This window comes from Apteryx mantelli, chromosome 5, assembly GCF_036417845.1.
Source record: "Apteryx mantelli isolate bAptMan1 chromosome 5, bAptMan1.hap1, whole genome shotgun sequence".
Taxonomy (NCBI): Eukaryota; Metazoa; Chordata; class Aves; order Apterygiformes; family Apterygidae; genus Apteryx; species Apteryx mantelli.
The window spans coordinates 36038826-36056570 of NC_089982.1; the positions used below are offsets into that span (position 1 = coordinate 36038826).

General features: G+C 38.4%; 1 protein-coding gene across 4 annotated transcripts in view; it reads right to left on the bottom strand.

The window, feature by feature from the left end:
• The window catches only part of NR3C2 (nuclear receptor subfamily 3 group C member 2), a 229885-nt gene that overhangs the window by 50819 nt on the left and 161321 nt on the right, over nt 1-17745 (bottom strand). For all 4 annotated transcript variants that reach the window (XM_067297802.1, XM_013951706.2, XM_067297803.1 and 1 more), the window contains one exon: nt 10799-10915. In XM_067297802.1, coding sequence (XP_067153903.1) covers nt 10799-10915 — 117 coding nt within the window. The remainder of the gene's footprint in view (nt 1-10798; nt 10916-17745) is intronic.

Consider the following 17745-nt stretch of genomic DNA (forward strand, 5'->3'; position numbering starts at 1 on the left):
ATCATCCAACAAACAAAGCTTTAAAAAAGCTTACAAAAGAAAATTATAATTTTGATGAAAGCCAATCTTAATCACTCCTTTTCAGATGCTCTCATAACTCATATTTTACTGATTATTTATTCATTCTCCAAATGTACGGCAAATTCAATGATTCTGGAGTTAAGTGTTGTCTACCAAATGCATCACTAGTTTTGACTATTCATCAAACATACTTAAAAAGACTTACAGCAAAACACCAATGAAGAATGCAAAGAACTGGTCACCTACAGCTCCAATATTTGTTGCCTACTTCTCTAAGAGTCCTGTGGCAATAAAACAATACCAGCTTGAGAAATTATTGCTAAAATTTTGGTAAAACAAAGTTAGGGAAACTTCAGAGAACAGGTTTTACTTCTTCCTCCTCCATGATGCCAGATTGAATGCTCTTGGCTACGATCACTAGTTCCTACCCTTGCGCCAAGCGACATCCTCCCTCCCAAGACACTCATTCTCGTCCAACATTCTGCAGACGTTCCTTGTCCAAGTCTTCTCTTCCTCTTTTTATTTGGGTTGATATCCAATGCTAAGCATGTACTGTGATTTATGCATCCTCTATTCTGATCACTAAACTAAGTCATCTCAGTTGCCTCTGATATAGTCATGGAGACATTTACTGCGTGTCAAATATCCTCTTTGTATTTACATTGGAGGCATAGCTACTCAACAACCTTTTCAGAATATTTCAAAAGCATCAATAAGCAAACAGTTCTGCAGCACTTCTCATGCCATGTCTTAAGAGTTCATGCTTCCACTCCATACAAAAGTGTGCCATGCTTTAAATTCTTCATTTTTGTTCTTATACTACTAGAACTCAGCTTGGTAAGTGCTGCACTTCCTTTTGTGGTCTTTCTGGTTACATTTTAATGCATCACATCACCATTACTATTTTTCACAAGTAACAAAACTTTTGACATACTTCATCTCCTCACCTGCATGATTTCCATATCCCCAGTTTTCATCATCTCAGATTTCTCTCAAATGACCTTAATTCTAATACATTCTACTGCTGCTGGTCTGTCTCATTTTCTAGAAATCATCTACTCTGCTTTCCAGAACAGCAACACTATCTGTGAAATACAAGCTGGTTGTTTATCTCCCACAGTCTTATCAGACATATTTTTCATCATCCAGTTCATGATTATTCATTTTAGATATATATATATATATATATATATAACCATATTACTCTCCTGCTTTAATAAATCACCCTGAACAGTAGCAAAACACCCTATATGTATTAACTTGGGATATTAACCACCTTTCCAGAGAAAATGTAACTTTGCAATATTACCCATATGCATGATCCGAATCATGAGACTGAATATTGCTTCACAGCTGATAGTATTACATTTCTGAGTTCTGCTGAAGGTGAAGAAGTTGTGTATGAAAAGCCAATAATGACTAAAACTGACATATGCCTAAGATGTGCTTGGTCCATGTGCAGATCCAGAAGCCACACAAGAGTTTTCTCAGCTCTTTCTCTCAAGTTTGGTAACTACATGGTTTTAAAGGCAGGAGAATCGCCCAACAACAGTATCTCTTTTATTCCCCACTGACAAATCCCTTTACTCTCCATTCTGGGTGGATTGGTCTTGCAAGCTCACATTCTACAAGGTCATCCTTCTTTTACACCTTCTGCAGGGATAGCGTCCAGGCAGGAAGGCTTCCATTATGAAAACTTTATGGATTTGGGAGGGACAGAGAGAGGAGGAAAGGGGTAATTGATGATAAAGAACTATCTAAATTTCCATCCAGACCACACAAATCACCCACACCAATTTCCAGGAAGCTGTGTGGAACTGAATAGCTCAGGAACACACCAAATTGTTCTTTCACCATGTCTCTCTTTATTAAACACTACCTTCTTGCCTGGTGCGTAGTTCTAAAAGTCCTAAATTATTTGCTCAACATTTCCTTCATAACCCGCTGTGCACTGTTCTTTCTACTAACATCTAACTCCAAAGTCTGCTGTTTGAGCTAGGTATTCTTGCCAGGTATTCTTCTCACACTTATCTATCAAAGCACAGATACTAAAAATAGGAAGACATACACTTGTGAACTGCTGGAAAAGAAAGAGAAAACAAAATTCAAAACAAAACACAAGTTACTAAAGTAATTCTGAAGCAAAGTACATACGTGAGGACAAGGAAAAGAGCAACAGATTGATGTGTTACGGCATAATCTGTGAATGAACAAATTTTCCCTGTGACATTACCGGATTAAACCACAGTTTGCAGCCAAATTAAAACCTGTAAAATGCCAAACTAGCAGACAATCGAAAAAGCAACATAATGTCAGAAGAAAGAGCACATGACTTTTAGACTTTTAGCATCATTGCTTCTTCAAAAAAAGTTACACATAGAGGATGAAGACATGGAATACCTCATACAATTAAAATCAATTGTATCAAAACATAAAAAGGCTTCTTGTCACATAGAAGTAACAGTTTCATATTTTTTTGATTTCCGTACAAGTTATCTATCTTATCATCATCATTTATCTCATACTAATAGTCACATGGAAGAGACCCCAGACAGTCATGTGATCCATCCTCTTGCTCAAACCAGAATCAGCTGTATCCACATCACTTCCGACAAATGTTTGTCTTATCTAATCTTTAAGAGACACAATGACAAAGACTCTGTATCTTCCCCAGACTCTCTATTCTAGTGCTTCCCTTGCCTTATGGTTATAAATATTTTTCTATTTCCTCACCTGTATCTTCCTTGCTGCTCATTACTTCTTGTCCTGCTTTTCAGAGACATGGAAAACAGATAATTTCCTCTTTCTCTTTAGGAACACCTCATATATTTGAAGACATTGGTATCCCCTCTCTCTTCACCCTTCCTTCCAGTCTTTCTTTGGCTAAGCAATATCAACCAATTCAATCTATCCTCACCAGTCAAATTTTCAAGACCTCTCATCATTCTCACTGCTTTAGCTTTACTCTAGGCTCTTCTGAATTGGTTCACAGTATTCTTGTATGCAACTGATGAGGATTTTAACAAAAACAGCTATTATGCTGTAACAGGCTCACTGTAACAGTGAGTCCACCATAATTTGGCCAAAGTTGTGTCAGACATGGCAAATAAAATCTTCATGCTTTCTTACTCAGGTGGAAACTCTCTGAAGCAATGGCTTGGTTGAAGCTAAAATGACAAGTTCCTCCTTCCTCTACAGCTTTTCACAGCAAAAGGGAATTGAATAATGAAAATACACCAAAGCAAACCACACGGGAGGTTTCAGAAGGGCTCTGGCAGAACAAAGGCTTGGCCTTCAGGGAGAACAAGCAGCTCTGGAAAGAGGAATGGGAGACAGAGGCATACTTTTATAGCAAGGATTTATGCTTAACCATGGGGAAGAGTAAAAAGGAAACAGACTTAGAATACAGTGGAAGGAAACATAACATTTGACAATTTAGGAAAAAACAAAATGACACCAAGAGCTGCAGGAAAAGAATTTTGGAAACACCAAAGGATTCTGGTCTAAGATCAGAGAGGGCTCCAGTGTGACGAGATGAAACAAATGAAGAGGTAGTATGGGTTTGTTTGTTTTTATGTGTCTTTATGTGCCATAACAGCAATTCATTTCAGAGTCCTAAGCAAAACAGGCTGTTAAATCTAAGTGCTCACAAGACAGAAAACTGGTGTACAGGTGTAGTGGTGTACAGGGGGAAAAGAGGAGTCAGTGACAGCCACAACCATCTCTCCCAGGAGCATCCTGGAGGTGAAAGCTGGGGCCCTAACAACACATGGAAAAACTTAAAAGCTTGAGGGAATGCAGGATCCAAGCAAGGCAGCCAGTGAATGCCTGGCAGGAGGTGCCCGAGCAAGGGCCATCCCTGTGGCTCAGGGGTATCACATAACAACAGCACAACTGTGGAAGATTTTTTTGCACTGTTTCAGGGAAGATCTAAACCTTCCTCTCAAAAAGCTGTGATCGCCTCTCTTAGTTTTGTGTTTTTAACTAAAGCAAGACACCAAGCATACAGTATGAACAGCTTGGGAAAGAGAAACCTCTAAGTCTGTACAAATCAGACAAAAACTAATTGAGCCTGCACACACAGTGCTGTAACGTGAGGCAGGCTGGGACATGCACTCCCAGCAGGAGACTGGAAAAGTTGCAACTCCTTCGCAAAGCAAGCAACCAAGGGTGTAATGCCATGAATGGTACAGAGGAGAGTCCAGCAGATAAAACAAGCAAGTCTGGAGTTCAGGAGACCCTTGCCAAAAGCCTGAAAGGCTGTTCCTGGAGGAAAGACAAACAGAGCTGGCAGCTGGGCACTCGTCAGAAGGCAGAGCTGAAACTAGCAAAACTTGAAAAAACAAAGAAGGATTGAGAACATGAACCTGCTTATAAACATGTGATTTGTGTGCTTTTGGATTACTGCAGTGCATCTTCTTAAGCTGACGTCATAAATCAAATAAAATCATCAGCAAAAAACAAAGTACAAAGACAGACTTGCAATATTAGTATTTAATCAGTGCCTGTGAGATTGTTCTCTGACATTGCCAGCCCTATTCAAAATTATGCATTTTTATCATTCCCAAATATTTTCTCAATAGTTGTGGCAATTGACTGTTCTGACAGTTACCTGCACTACTCTCGAGGATGGTTCAGATGAGACACTAGTGTCACATGAGGAGCAGGGAAGAGCAGTCTATTAATATGGAGGAAAATGGACACCAAAGGAGAAATAAAAGTGTTTCTAACTATGTAAACAAAATACACAGGTGAAACTCACTGCTGAACAAATTTGTTCCTACAGGATCCAGATGAGGAGACTGAAGAATTTTTTTGATATATTCACTAATTGGGAAGTATCTGCAGAGATAGCACCTCCTTAAACACTATCGGCCCTTACACAGAAAGGAGGTAATTTTCTGAAGAGTCACCAACACAGGCTCCATGCAGCAACCCGGATTTCCCTGCTGATAGCTCTTACAGATAACAGCCTGGTGACAATTTATAGGCCCTAACAAAATCACAGCACAAGGTAGTGTGGTTGCACACTACAAAGTCTCAAGGTTACAATACTGACTTGGGCTCAATACACCATACACTGCAAATAAGTAGGAAATCAGTGGCCATTTTTTTGCTAGGAGAAATAGTAAAGATTTTAACATGATCTTGTAATTTGATGGATTTCTATCAAACACAAATGTTTTCTCAAGTTGTATCACCTCGAAACATAAGAACTTGCTTTGAAACAATACTAATGATACTGTAGACATTGGTAGATACCACAAATAAATTGTAAACCTGTAAGCCCCCCCAAAACTGAGGTTTTGCTTTACAAAAACCACGCACCACTTACTATACTGTTGTGTACTGATCTCTTAGAAGAACTGACACAAACCCTTTTGAATTTTCAAGTTAAAAAATAAACCAAGTAGATTCCCAAAGAAGAAAATGCTACATAGCAAATGTACACGAAGTACAAAGACAGACTGTATGCATACAAATGCAGTTAAAGTTAACTGGCATTTCAAAATACCTTACAGTTACAGTTTAAGCAAAAAATAATGGTTAAGCATACGCATACACTGCTTTACAGTTTCTTAAACACACTTTTTTTTCCTTTTAGATTTATGAAACCTTCAAGTTGGTAGAAATTTTTCAAGAAAATCAAAAGGGAAAAAGGGCGCATTTTTGCTATATTTAAGTTTTTCTTAGTTTTCAGTTTTCTAATAGAGTGTTTTTTCTTCTCCTTCTTTTCTCACCTATTCTTTTCCTCAAAAAGATAGGCAAAGAGATAATACAAAATATAGGCTGCAATAATTGGAAATAATATCACAATTTTAAATCCCTACTAGTATTAAATGGAAAATGGGAAGCAGGACAAAAAAAGTGAAATACTGTATCTTATTACTGATTCTCTCATTTAATCTATTTTTAAGATTATTGAAATATTTTAATGTATAAGATAAATAAGGATATCTGCAACTAAAGACTACAAATCAGACACAGCATCTTGTGCGTAGAGTGTCTTACATATGTAAATGTATGCAAAACCTAGACTCAAATTTCACAGGCTGTCTCTGCAGATAGAGTGATGAACTATGTAATTTGCAAGGTGAAATCTATTTTATTGCTCTTAAATATCTTAAAGGTTACTTTACCTTACTAAAAAGGTATTTTAGTAAGCTGCTTCTTACTGTCGTGGGTGACCAGCACTGGTAAGTCTCAGAACTGTTTCATGCTGGAGTTGAGGAAGGAAGGGACTGCAGTCCTGCACCGCACAGACCTCTCAACACTCTTTGTCCCTGTAGCACATATAACAGACGTCAGAAGCCTGATCGCCTAGCAGAAGAGAGAGGGATGCCTGACCACTTGGTGACATAAAAGGGGCAAGGACTAACACGCCCATGAAAGGGGGTGGGGGAGTCCTCTCAAGTCACAAAATATAAAAAATTTCACTTCTCTAGGTTTCTGCTCAGAGCATGGCACACAGCAAGACTTACAACAGAAGGCTCTGCACCACCCTGCTTGCAGTGCAGCACGCCAGTCGCTGCTGCAGACCACGAGCTGACTGGCTGGATGCGGTCGGTGGTTACATGACAAGCCGTGCAGAGCGCTGGTGCTGGCTGGGCTGAGGGGTCTCGGCGCCACAGAGATCACAGTGCTGCAGTGGGGATGTATCGGACCAGGGTGCAGCAGCATGAGGTGGGAGTCAAATTAAAATGTTTCATGCACAAAGTGAGAGATTTGACAACCCTGATCAAAATGTATGCTGGAAGAAACTTAACAATTCATGAAGACATTCTGGTCCATAATTAAATGAAAATTAATTACAGAATCTTAAAAAGAGCATAAACCAAAAATGGGCCAGCATACCTTCATACTGCAGTTGCTCACTCTGAATCTCTTCCAATAATTAAGTCTAGCATATGGCACTGGAGTTTAAAAAGAAAACAACAAACAAACTGTGATTCCTGAAAAAGTTTTAGAGTCCTGCTTGCTGAAGAATACGTCTGTGGGCACACACGCACTTTCTAGAAACAAGGGTGATGAATTAATTCAATATTTGGCAACATTAGCTTTGGAGAAATAACAGGTTGGCTGATGCTTCTCATAAAATCAAAACAGAAAAATTGAGAAAACATAATTAGGTAAATTATTTGCTGACTTGATGAATAATTCTCTGAAGAGTATTAGAGGATAAGAGCATGGGGAACACTACAATGTTTCAACAAAGAAAAGCATGAGGTAAACAATAAAACCGCTACATTAATTTGGCTGAACCTTCTTGAAAAGATGTATTTTATATCACTGAATTACACATATTTCTGTAAAAGGTGCTTAAAGCATGGCATGCTGCCACACATCAAAACACTATTTTTTGGAAAAAGCTGTTACCATGCTGAACATATCTGATCAAAACATACCTTTGATAGAGTAAACAAAAGAAAGAACATTTTAAAAAATTGAGAAAGAGTATAGCTTAAAAAAAAAGCCTGGCAGAAAAAAAACCCAGTAGATTAATGAAAGTTTGTGAAAAATTTACTGCAGGAAACATGGAAACTCTTTGATTTCCAGTTTTCCACTACAGAGATGAATATCTTCGGTAACAGTAGGAAGAGGATAGCAAACTTTCACATTACAAAATGTTCTCTCTGTGCTTTATAAAACATCCTACTGCAGTAACTTGCAGCTTGGCAGGAGCCTGGGGCCTTTCATTCTGACCTGCAGATGGGGAGGGATGCAAAAGAGTCAAGTTCTTTTCCAGCCCATGGGAGACAGGACCTTGTTCTCTAAAGCAGTATTTTTTCTATATCAACTGGTGATCCTTTTTTTAAAGTAAGGGAATAAATCACTCTAACCTACACATAAGTGGAAAAGAAAGGTCCATGGCTTCAGCAACTTGCAACACACTGCAGCCCTGAGCTATGCTGATGACCCTTTTGCATAACATCTTACTGTTTTTCTCATGAACCAAATACATAGGCATCTTTGATGCGGTTTGCTTTTTGCATTTGCCTTTGCTTCAAGTTGGAGGGCGAGAGCTAAATTAGATTTACTGCACAAAGAACACAGCACTGTGCAGTGTGACTCAGCTATAGAGTACTATGCTGCAAATAGGATTTAAACTAAATCACATTTATAAATTCATTTTCCCCAAATCTTTGCTGATCACAATGCCTAGCAAAATACTTGCATATTTTGCCTATAAGTACAAACTAGAAGGAGGTAAAAGTCTATTTTTTATTGGAGTAATGTAAATTCTTGGCAAAACTAAGCTGACCATCAGCCACATATGAAACTACAAGCTACAATGTATACTCTTAATAATATGAATATGCTCTGCATATCCAAGTTAATTATGAGAAATTGTTTTTAATACTAAAACTTAGACATTTATGAGAAAAGAAAATTACTGTTGCCAAATATTCGTTAATAGCTCTTCTTGCCATTACCACCTCCTTTCTCATGCTGATCTCCATTGTATCAGAAACCCCTGCAACAGCACACACAAGTTCCCACAATTGAGACTGAAATGCTGTGTTGTACCTCCTAAGAGGCCTGATGCAAAATTCACAACCTGGGAAGGGGGAGGGCCTAAGTGGCTAACGGCTTTAAGCTATGATTCCTACCAGATCTGGGCTGGCTCAAGGGCTGAAAGGTTCATTAGCATAGTTTGGCAACCCTTGGGGCCCTCTAAACTGTAATACTGTCTCCGGGTTACACCTTACCCCTCTCTGGCATCCCCACGTCCAACCTGGGCTTTCAACATGTTTTCTCTACTTGACCTCATGCAAAGCACAGTACTGCATCTATGTTCACAGCCTTTCCCCTACTATCTCCTCCACCTGCATGCTAGAAGGATCATTTTATGCCATTTTAGCTCTTTTTTGTGGCATAAAGGGATCAAATCAGGAATGTGAATTTTACTGTAATTTCTCTATATGGAGAAAAACACCAAAACAACTAAATCACTAAGCTCAACTCCATGTCAGCTGTACCTTGGAGAGGCGGACTCAGCCTCCTAGTTCATTATATGCAGATCACTGATCATAAACAACTTCCAGCAGACTATCAAGATCCAATGCAAGGGCAGATTTTTCAAGGTATTTTTGATTTACATGATTTTGGTGAATGAAAAAGAAGCTCCCCCCAACCTCTCCCCCCTCCTCATTTTCTTGTACAACACTTTGTGTGAACACAGCCTTTGCAATATACTGGGAAATCTCTATAAGGAACTCATGACATCAGAGAAATACAGTGTCAAATGTTTCTATTTTGAAAGACTACCAAACAGGACAGCAGCCTCATATTCTGCAAGAAGAAATACTGTATATGTATGCACGTACAGGAATACGTGCCTACAGGAGATCTGCCAGCATTGTGCAGAATACAGCACAGAGCTTCTCGCAAGCTGCTCGTGGCTGCAGCAAGATTTCCAGAAACCCACAGAGCTGGGCTGCTTGCTTCACTCACATTTTCAGCCCCACAGCATCTTTCCTTGGGAAGAAGGAGCTACTACCATGGAGCTATGCTCCATGAAACAAAGCCGATGGTGTGCTTCCCTTGTCAGATTCAACAGCATAGACCAACATCAAGGGAAAAAGCCGTCAGACCCCAGCATGCCATGATTTGGTCTCGATTTTGGGGGGGGGGGGGGGGCAGCAGAAACAAGGGGCCTAGGACTAGCTGGGCAGCAATGCAGCATCTCAAAATTTGGAGAGCAGCTTAAAGAGGTCCTAAGAGGGAAAAAAAGGCAGGGCTGTCCTCCAAGTGAGGAAGGGCTTACTTGAGTACTTTTGCCAGGAGACAAGATAGAAAAAGAGGATTTGGGAGTAGATAAACTATTAAGACAGAAGGCAGGAGCCAGGATTTTATGTAACATTGTGTAACCTATGAAAGACAAGAAGCTAAATGTGTCTGTAAAACTAAGCCAGGCTACTAGGAGAGTAGGTCCAGGAGGATAAAAAAACAGCAAGTTGTGAGAGAGAAAACAATTTGGAGGAATAAATGTGACCATGTAATAAGCACTGAAAATATTTTAATGTAAGGGGCACTCTAGGTATCAGGGGAAGGAATCTTAGCAAGCATCCAAACCCTGATCTTCAGACAATATTTTTTATATACGGAATAAATATAATGAGTGATGATTTACAGTACAATTTGCTTAGAGGGATGGCTTATAACAAGAAGCCTTCTGAAGCACAGCCTGCACTGTGTAGATGTTGTAACTGAAGAACTAAAACAATGAAAAAAACTATTAAAAGCTTTGTTATAATATGGCTTTCAAAAAGCTTTTGATAAATTAAGAAAAAGGTTTTTGCCTTTTTGTTTTTTGTATATGAATTATGGAGCACCATCATCAATAACTGCATATCCAGACTGCAGCAGAAATAAATCTATCTAAATGTTGAATGAACAACAAAGAAGTTGAGAGGTATCACTTCACATGAACTTGCTTTTCATGATGTTGTAAAATGTTTTTTAATATTCTAGAGTGTTTATCACCAAAAAAAGCACACAATCCTTGAAATTTTAACACTTTTAGCTATATGAGATTCCACTAAAATTACTGTCATCATAAAACACCCACTTTTCTTTTTTCTGAGCCGTAAAATACATATCTCCAAAAACTGATTTAGAATGACAATAGTTTATTAACTATTAAGCACTTCTCTAGGATAACTCCACCTTAAACTTCTGAGACTGTGCAGCTGCCAGAGCTATAAAAGGCTGCACATTTCCAATATTTTTACCTAATCAAATTATGAGACCAAACTATTAATGTTCTGCTTACCTCCTAAATTCATTCCAGCTTGCAGACATTTCTGTAATCGACAAGCTGGGCAGTTCTTCCTCCGAATCTTATCAATTATACAGTCGTTCCTTCCCGCACACAGATAATTGTGCTGCCCTGAATGAACCAAAAACAAAACGCGTATTAGAGCATGTACGTAAATAATTCCTACTTGTTCACTGTATTGTTTGTTTTGCAGTCATTTTGAGGGTCTTATTAATGCAGAAATTCTCAATTCCATTCTTTAGCATTCCCAATACCTTGGGGACCCATTCTTGGTTTTACTATGAGCCTCTCTTCTGTTTAAACTGGGAAATGAGTTTTGGTGCATCATTCACAAGAGAGATCTCATCACCCCTTTCTTCCCAGAAGGACTTTCAAGTTTGTTTTTTTTTTTTTTTTTAATAAAAACACATCAGTTTTGAGCTTTTTCAAATATTCTTACATGCACAGCATCACAAAGCAGTCTACCAGCTCTTAGGTTCTGTAGAAAAATGAAGGCCATTCTCATGCTAAGGAGTTCACAGTCTAAAGCAGAAATGCAAAGTAGAGGTCAGCTTTCACAATAGACTCCGTTCTCTTTAACCAGTTCACTGAGTGCTTCATTTCTGATTTAATCAGTTAACTTCTACTAGAAGATTTCTGAAGGGTTTGCCAAAATAGGCCTAACTCAACCACAGTACTACAGCATCGCTCATATGAAAGCAGGGCAGATATTTAATACATAGTATTGAGCAGAAGGGAAATGTACATGGCAACAAAGGCAACAGGCTGATGTTTAACGACTTGAACACTCAAAAGGAGTTTTGCATTGTAGGAGGAATGTAGGTACAGCAAATGGATGCAGTGTATCAGACAAGGGCACTAATGTGGGCTATTCAAAATAAGTACAAGATACTTGAATTTGATGTGGAAGAATAAAGGAAGCCACAAAGAGTTAAGCACAATGTGACAAGAAAAGTGAAACAGGAAGATGATTTTAGCTGCCTCAATCTAGAGGTGGCATACTGGGACCTAGAGAGACCTGAAAAATCAGTTTGCAGCATTTGTGTCAAAAAGCACAATAAAGAGTTTCCAGACGAAGGATGAAAGGGAAGAACAAAGCTCAAAGAAGTATATATCATACTGTGGGATAAGCTGCAGGATTTGCTATCATCTGAAAATCAGGAAAATAGTCAAAAGTGAAATACAATAGTGAGGTGAAGGCCTATGTAGCAAGCAAAATAAGAACCATCAAGTCTCACGGAGAGGCATTTTAGAAACAAGATAAGAAATGTGGTATTCTGTAAACCGAATGCAAGTTAGTAATGAAGATGCCTCAAATGCAAGAGAGACAAAAAGAGGTTAGAATTGTCAATGTGGTAACACCAATGGTCAACTTAGTAGGGGAGAGACTCCTACGCTGATCATGAATGAATTATGAGACAGATGTGAAGAAAACCAAGAATCATACAAGCAACAAAGTTGACACCAACTGCTGAAGCAAGCAGCAGACATTGCTATTAGGGGCCAGCCGCCATCTCCCAGAGAAGCCTGGGCAGAGTGCAGACGGGCTGTCCCGAAACCGAGCTCAGGAAGCTGAGTTGTGCAGGGGAGCAGGAAGACAAGATGCAGACTCCATCAAGAGAGATAGCCAGGGAGAGCTGCTTTAGAACAAGAGGTATAAAATACGTTTGCCAAGATATTTTCCGCAATACACAAATGCTTCCTTAGGGAAAGTCAAAGAAAATATTCATGACACACAGGAGACCTGGCTTCTATTTTGGGCTCTTTCAGGAATTTGCCTTAAAACTTCAGATAAGTCATTTTATATCTCTGCATCTGACTTCCTTTTACCCTTAGCCCAAGTTACCTATCTGGACAGTGAACTGAAGTTTGGGCTATTTCTTGCATCTCTTTGCTGTGCATCTTGCACAAAGAGAACCAATCTTGTCACAGTAACACTTCACTCGCTCAAACTCCACAGACACATTGTGAGGAAGAAAATGCTTTAGACGTCTGAACAGCAAGCACATTGGCAAATCAGTTTTTATTCAGGGACTTTACCTAGCAGTGTGACACAGATGAAAAGCAATAAAACTTAGGGATGATAATTCATGCACATGAGTTCATGAAGTTATGCCAGACATAAAATAAATCAAGTTGCTTAAAGAATGACAGCATCAATATCTATTAGCTGATCTTTAAATAGGCCTGCTAAAACAATAACAAGAAAATTCTCAGCTAATCACAAAATAAAAACCTGCTTATCACATAACATTTAGTGTACAAAGTTATCTGTACAAAAAACAGATATATAACAAGAAATAAAAAGTACTTTATTCTTCCTATTTACATTTTTACTTTGTACTGACAAGCACACACATCTTCTAAAGGTGAACATAAAATTAAAGTGGAAGACAGTGTTTAAAGGAATGCTACAGAGTATAAAGATGGTGTATATACCATTAAAAATACTGGTATCTGGATTTTTATAACATCTTTTGGGGAGAGAGAGGAGAAATGGTTATTTTCTGCTAGGAATGCAAGTATGATTGCTCAGTGCTCATACAATGTCCTTTGTACATCGCAGAGTACTGCAATACCATTTTTAGGCTTTCACAGGCGGGTGCAGGCTATTAATATGACAAGTCAGCTCTAATGCTGCAAAATGAACCCCATTGCAGAATTTCCCTGAAGGCAGTTTGCTCTATGAAATTGTGCACCTGTTAAGTCAACGTTTTTCATTACTGCTTTCAAAAACTAATGAGTTTAAAAAAAAGGGGTTAACATTTATGTACTCTAGGACAATTACTTGGGTCACATTCTTAAATACTGTAGAAATGTTTATTTGATTCAATCACTGTCACCCTGTGACTTCATAAGAAATATTCCCACTATAGCAGAATACTTCTGTAAGTCATACTTCAAATGGTTTAGGTAGTCTACAATTATTACTTTCTAGCCTGCATATTCTAGGTTAAATATTTACAGGAAGTATAATTTAGCAAAGGTTCATCCGTTTTTGAATCATATATCTCTGAATACTAAAAATCTGTAAGTAGTCTTTCTAGTAAGCAAATGTCTTCTGTAGATCAAAGAGATTGTCAGTATTTTTTAAAATTTCTAAAAAAAAAATTAAATACAGACATCTTAAATCTTTTTACTTACTTCAGTGAAAATAAATACCCTTAAAAATCAGAATAAATCAGCATTTATACAACTCCCCTAAGTATAGTACAGATATGTAATATTGAAGGACAATAACTTTTCAGTTAAAAAGTTTATTCTATCATCTATCATGAAAAAAACTAGCTTCAGATTTCCATGCAACCAAAACATGGTTTGTTTCAATTGAAATTAATGCTGTAATATAAGTCAGTAAAGTGAAGGTACTCATAATGAATATTATTATAAAAGAAAGTATCTTTCATAAATGGAAGTATCTCCCATTTACGTGTCATGATTTATCCTAACGCACCCCTCTGAACTTCAAATCAAACAAAAATCTCTGCATCTGAAATTGATGTGACTCTCTCAAAACCTCCCGGGCTCTTGAACATCTTGTGGAAGTGATGGAGATCATCCTGCAAAGAGGCTGTTGTTTTTGTGGCGGCCAGATTTTAATTCTTTTAAGAAGCATATCAACCCAGTTGTGTAGCTTGTGTTTAGCTTAATCCAGTTGCTCTTTTTATCTAGTTCAATCACAGAATCGCTGAATGGTTGAGGTTGGAAGGGACCTCTGGAGATCGTCCAAGTCCAACCCCCCTGCTCGAGCAGGGTCACCTAGAGCACATCCACAAGTGGGCTGGAAAGTGAGGCAGTAGGTAGCAAATTCTCGTCTCCCATGTGCTAATGCATTAAGAAGAAAGTGATTTTTACATATGCCATCATAAATACAAGGTAATTCCCGTTCCATCCAAAATAGTTACAAAAGATGCCAGGAAAATTTCCGGTTCAAAATAAATAATTAATAGGTACTATGCAGCTACATACTAAGAAGAAATAAAGATCTGTCATATTCACAGTAGTTTAGTGTGTCAGTATATACCACAGAATGGCACATACTGATGTAGAGCCCACACAAAGATATTTCACAGGTGAGGGAGTTGAAAACAGTTTCAGACTTATTAATTCCCTGATATGATAGGCTTACAACAGAAAACAAGAAGGAAGTATTCATGAAATTCAGTCTTTCCTCTTGTTACATTATCTTGAACAACAAAACTCAGCAGTAAAGGAGGGGAGGAAAAAAACAGTTATTATTGGGCATATGAATTACTGCCACAATGACACTGCTACCTGCAGCACAAGTTGTGCCTTTCCCCAGTTTAAAAATCCAGCATAATAACTGAGCCACCAGTCCTAGAAATTGATTTGCAAACATGAGCTCATGCACACATGCAAAGTGCTGCTGCACTATTCAAGGGGCTGCGATATCGCCATACATGTAAATCTGCAATAGAAATGGGGTCTAAAAATTTCTTGCCAGTAATATTTTCATTACTGTCTAAGACAAAATTTGTAAATTACAGAAGCTTGTGAAATATTCCACATGCTTAGTCTTTCTCCTAATTTTTTTTTTTTTAGTTTTTCAAGGTCTAAGTCAGGAACTGCAAGTAATTAATGACCCTTCTGCATTTCTGCTCTATTGCTAAAATAGCAACTCCTATCATGTTCAGGAAATGTTAAATTTTGTAAAACAAAGCTGATAAAACAGAGAAATAGAAGCATAATGCTGGAAAAGGATGCAAAAGACTGTTTAATTCAAGCCTCTCCCCCCCAAAGAAGCAAGATAAAGCCATTTAAACAATCCAGACACATGCTTTGTTTTCATTTTTTTAACTTGTTTTAAAACCTTCTGAGGAAACAGATTCTGCAACTTTTCTACAAAATACATCTTACTGCTTTGCTAGCCTTCAAGTTAGGGATTTTTTCACTTTACTTGTAACTTAAACAGGGATGTTTTGCTATCTAAATTGATGTTAGCACCCCCCTCCCATCCCCAGACACGTAAAGCAATAGATCACCACCTTCCTTACAACAACTGTATGCTTATTGAAAGATTTATGTTCCCCATCTCTTAGCTAGACTAAACAAATCCAGTTCTCTCAATCTTTCCTCATAGGTCATGTTTTCTAAATCTGTCGTCATTCTTATTATTCTTTTCTGGTCTCTTTCATAAAACCTAGTGACAAAAACTGGACTCATTTTTCTAGCTGAGTTTCACCATCACTAAGTAAAATAAAATCATTACTTCCTGCATCTTGCACACAACCTTCCTGCTAACGCAATCCACAACCAGCTTTGTCCCTTGGCAATCGCGTTGTGTTGTTGACTCAGTCTCAGTTGTGCTCCGCTCGACACCCAGCTCCGCTCCTGTGGCATAGCCGCCTCTGACGCTTTGTTCCCCACTTTGTGTTGGGGAAAAGCACCCGCCTTCATCTGAGGAGCCAGCTCTCTTCTTCCTTGAGAGTGCTACATGTCCCACTGCCCCGTCCCTCGGGAAGGGTAAGGGAAGAGTCCAAAAGCCACTCTGGGTACAACTGCTGAGAGTAGCGTGCTTTGGGTCTCAAAACAAAGACGGGATTGAGGAAGCCTCGCAAAAGGAGGGGAAAGTGAGAAAACAGGAGTGGCAGCTAAGGACCAGAGCAAGCAGAAAAAAATTTTAAAAACCTCAACTTTTAAAATAGCATCTCACCAAAGCATATTGAAATGTATGTAAAATTCACAAACTTTCCTCCTTCCTCTGCAAATAGAATTAATACTTTAACTCACAAGATCACAGGCAAAGTGGTCTTCTCCCTGCACAATGCCAGAACAATCAGGCTTTTTTCCAGGATTTAAGTAGAAAAAAGCTGGAATTCATCTCCAAAGTCTACCTTGCAGAACTACAAAGATGATCCCTTTTGCAGCTTTTGAACTGGAATAGGGACTTACTTTTCTCCATACTTCCTAAGCAGGAAGATAATCTTCACGAAAACAATAACACGCGTAAGTCTTAACGGCTTTGAGTAATTATCGGCACCCATTCGGGCTGTTAAATACTATTACCAGGCCTCCTTAGCACAGCCAACTCCATTTAAATATTCTCCTGCTGCTCATTTTAGCACATACTAGTGTAACCACCCATTTTAATGAAATTACTCCTGATTTCTCTAGTAAATGAGGGGGAGAAAAAACCTGAGTTGAATGGCTGCAATTCTGTACTAAGATTCCCCCATTTCCATTAATAAGTGTTATTTACTACTTAAACTGGAACATCTCTGGCTTTTCCCTCTACTGCTTAGCCTGTCTAATGGCACCAGCCTGGTTCCTACAACCGATCTGAAGTGGGGTACGGCAGCACTTTCCCAGCTGAAGGCAACACAAAGACAGCATGCTGCAGAAAACCAGGAGGAGGAAGGCAGGCCTCTCACCTAGAGAAACCTAGCCAGCAAACACAACTAGCATTTTCTGCTTTCTGGGATAGCCCTAATGAAAGAGTTTGCCTCCTACAGCAAGGAATCACATAATCTGCATGTTTTAACCTCTCCTCTGTGCTCACTGAGCTACGTGATGCGTTCTTTTTATCCAGCTCTGAAACCTGCACATATTTTGTGAAGTTAATGTTACCACTGTAATCCTTTATATGTTCTTTTAATTAATAAAAACATATTACTTCTACCTTTTTATGAATCAGTATATAAATAAAATTACTGCTAAAACTTGTCAGGGTAATTTTCCGTACGTAAAAAAGGATCTTCTGTTTCACAGGAGTTATATCACGTTTTCAAGAAACAAATTGCATATACCTCAGGTTTTTGTTTCACGATAGGTACTGTCAAACAAATCAGCATGAGAAATATGATAAGATGAATTTCTTCTAAAATTCCAGTCTTCATAAAGTCTCTACTTCTTGCAATTAAAAAACCAAAACTAAAACACATGCTATTGAATGGAAATCAGAACTGCATTTTTATTTAAGA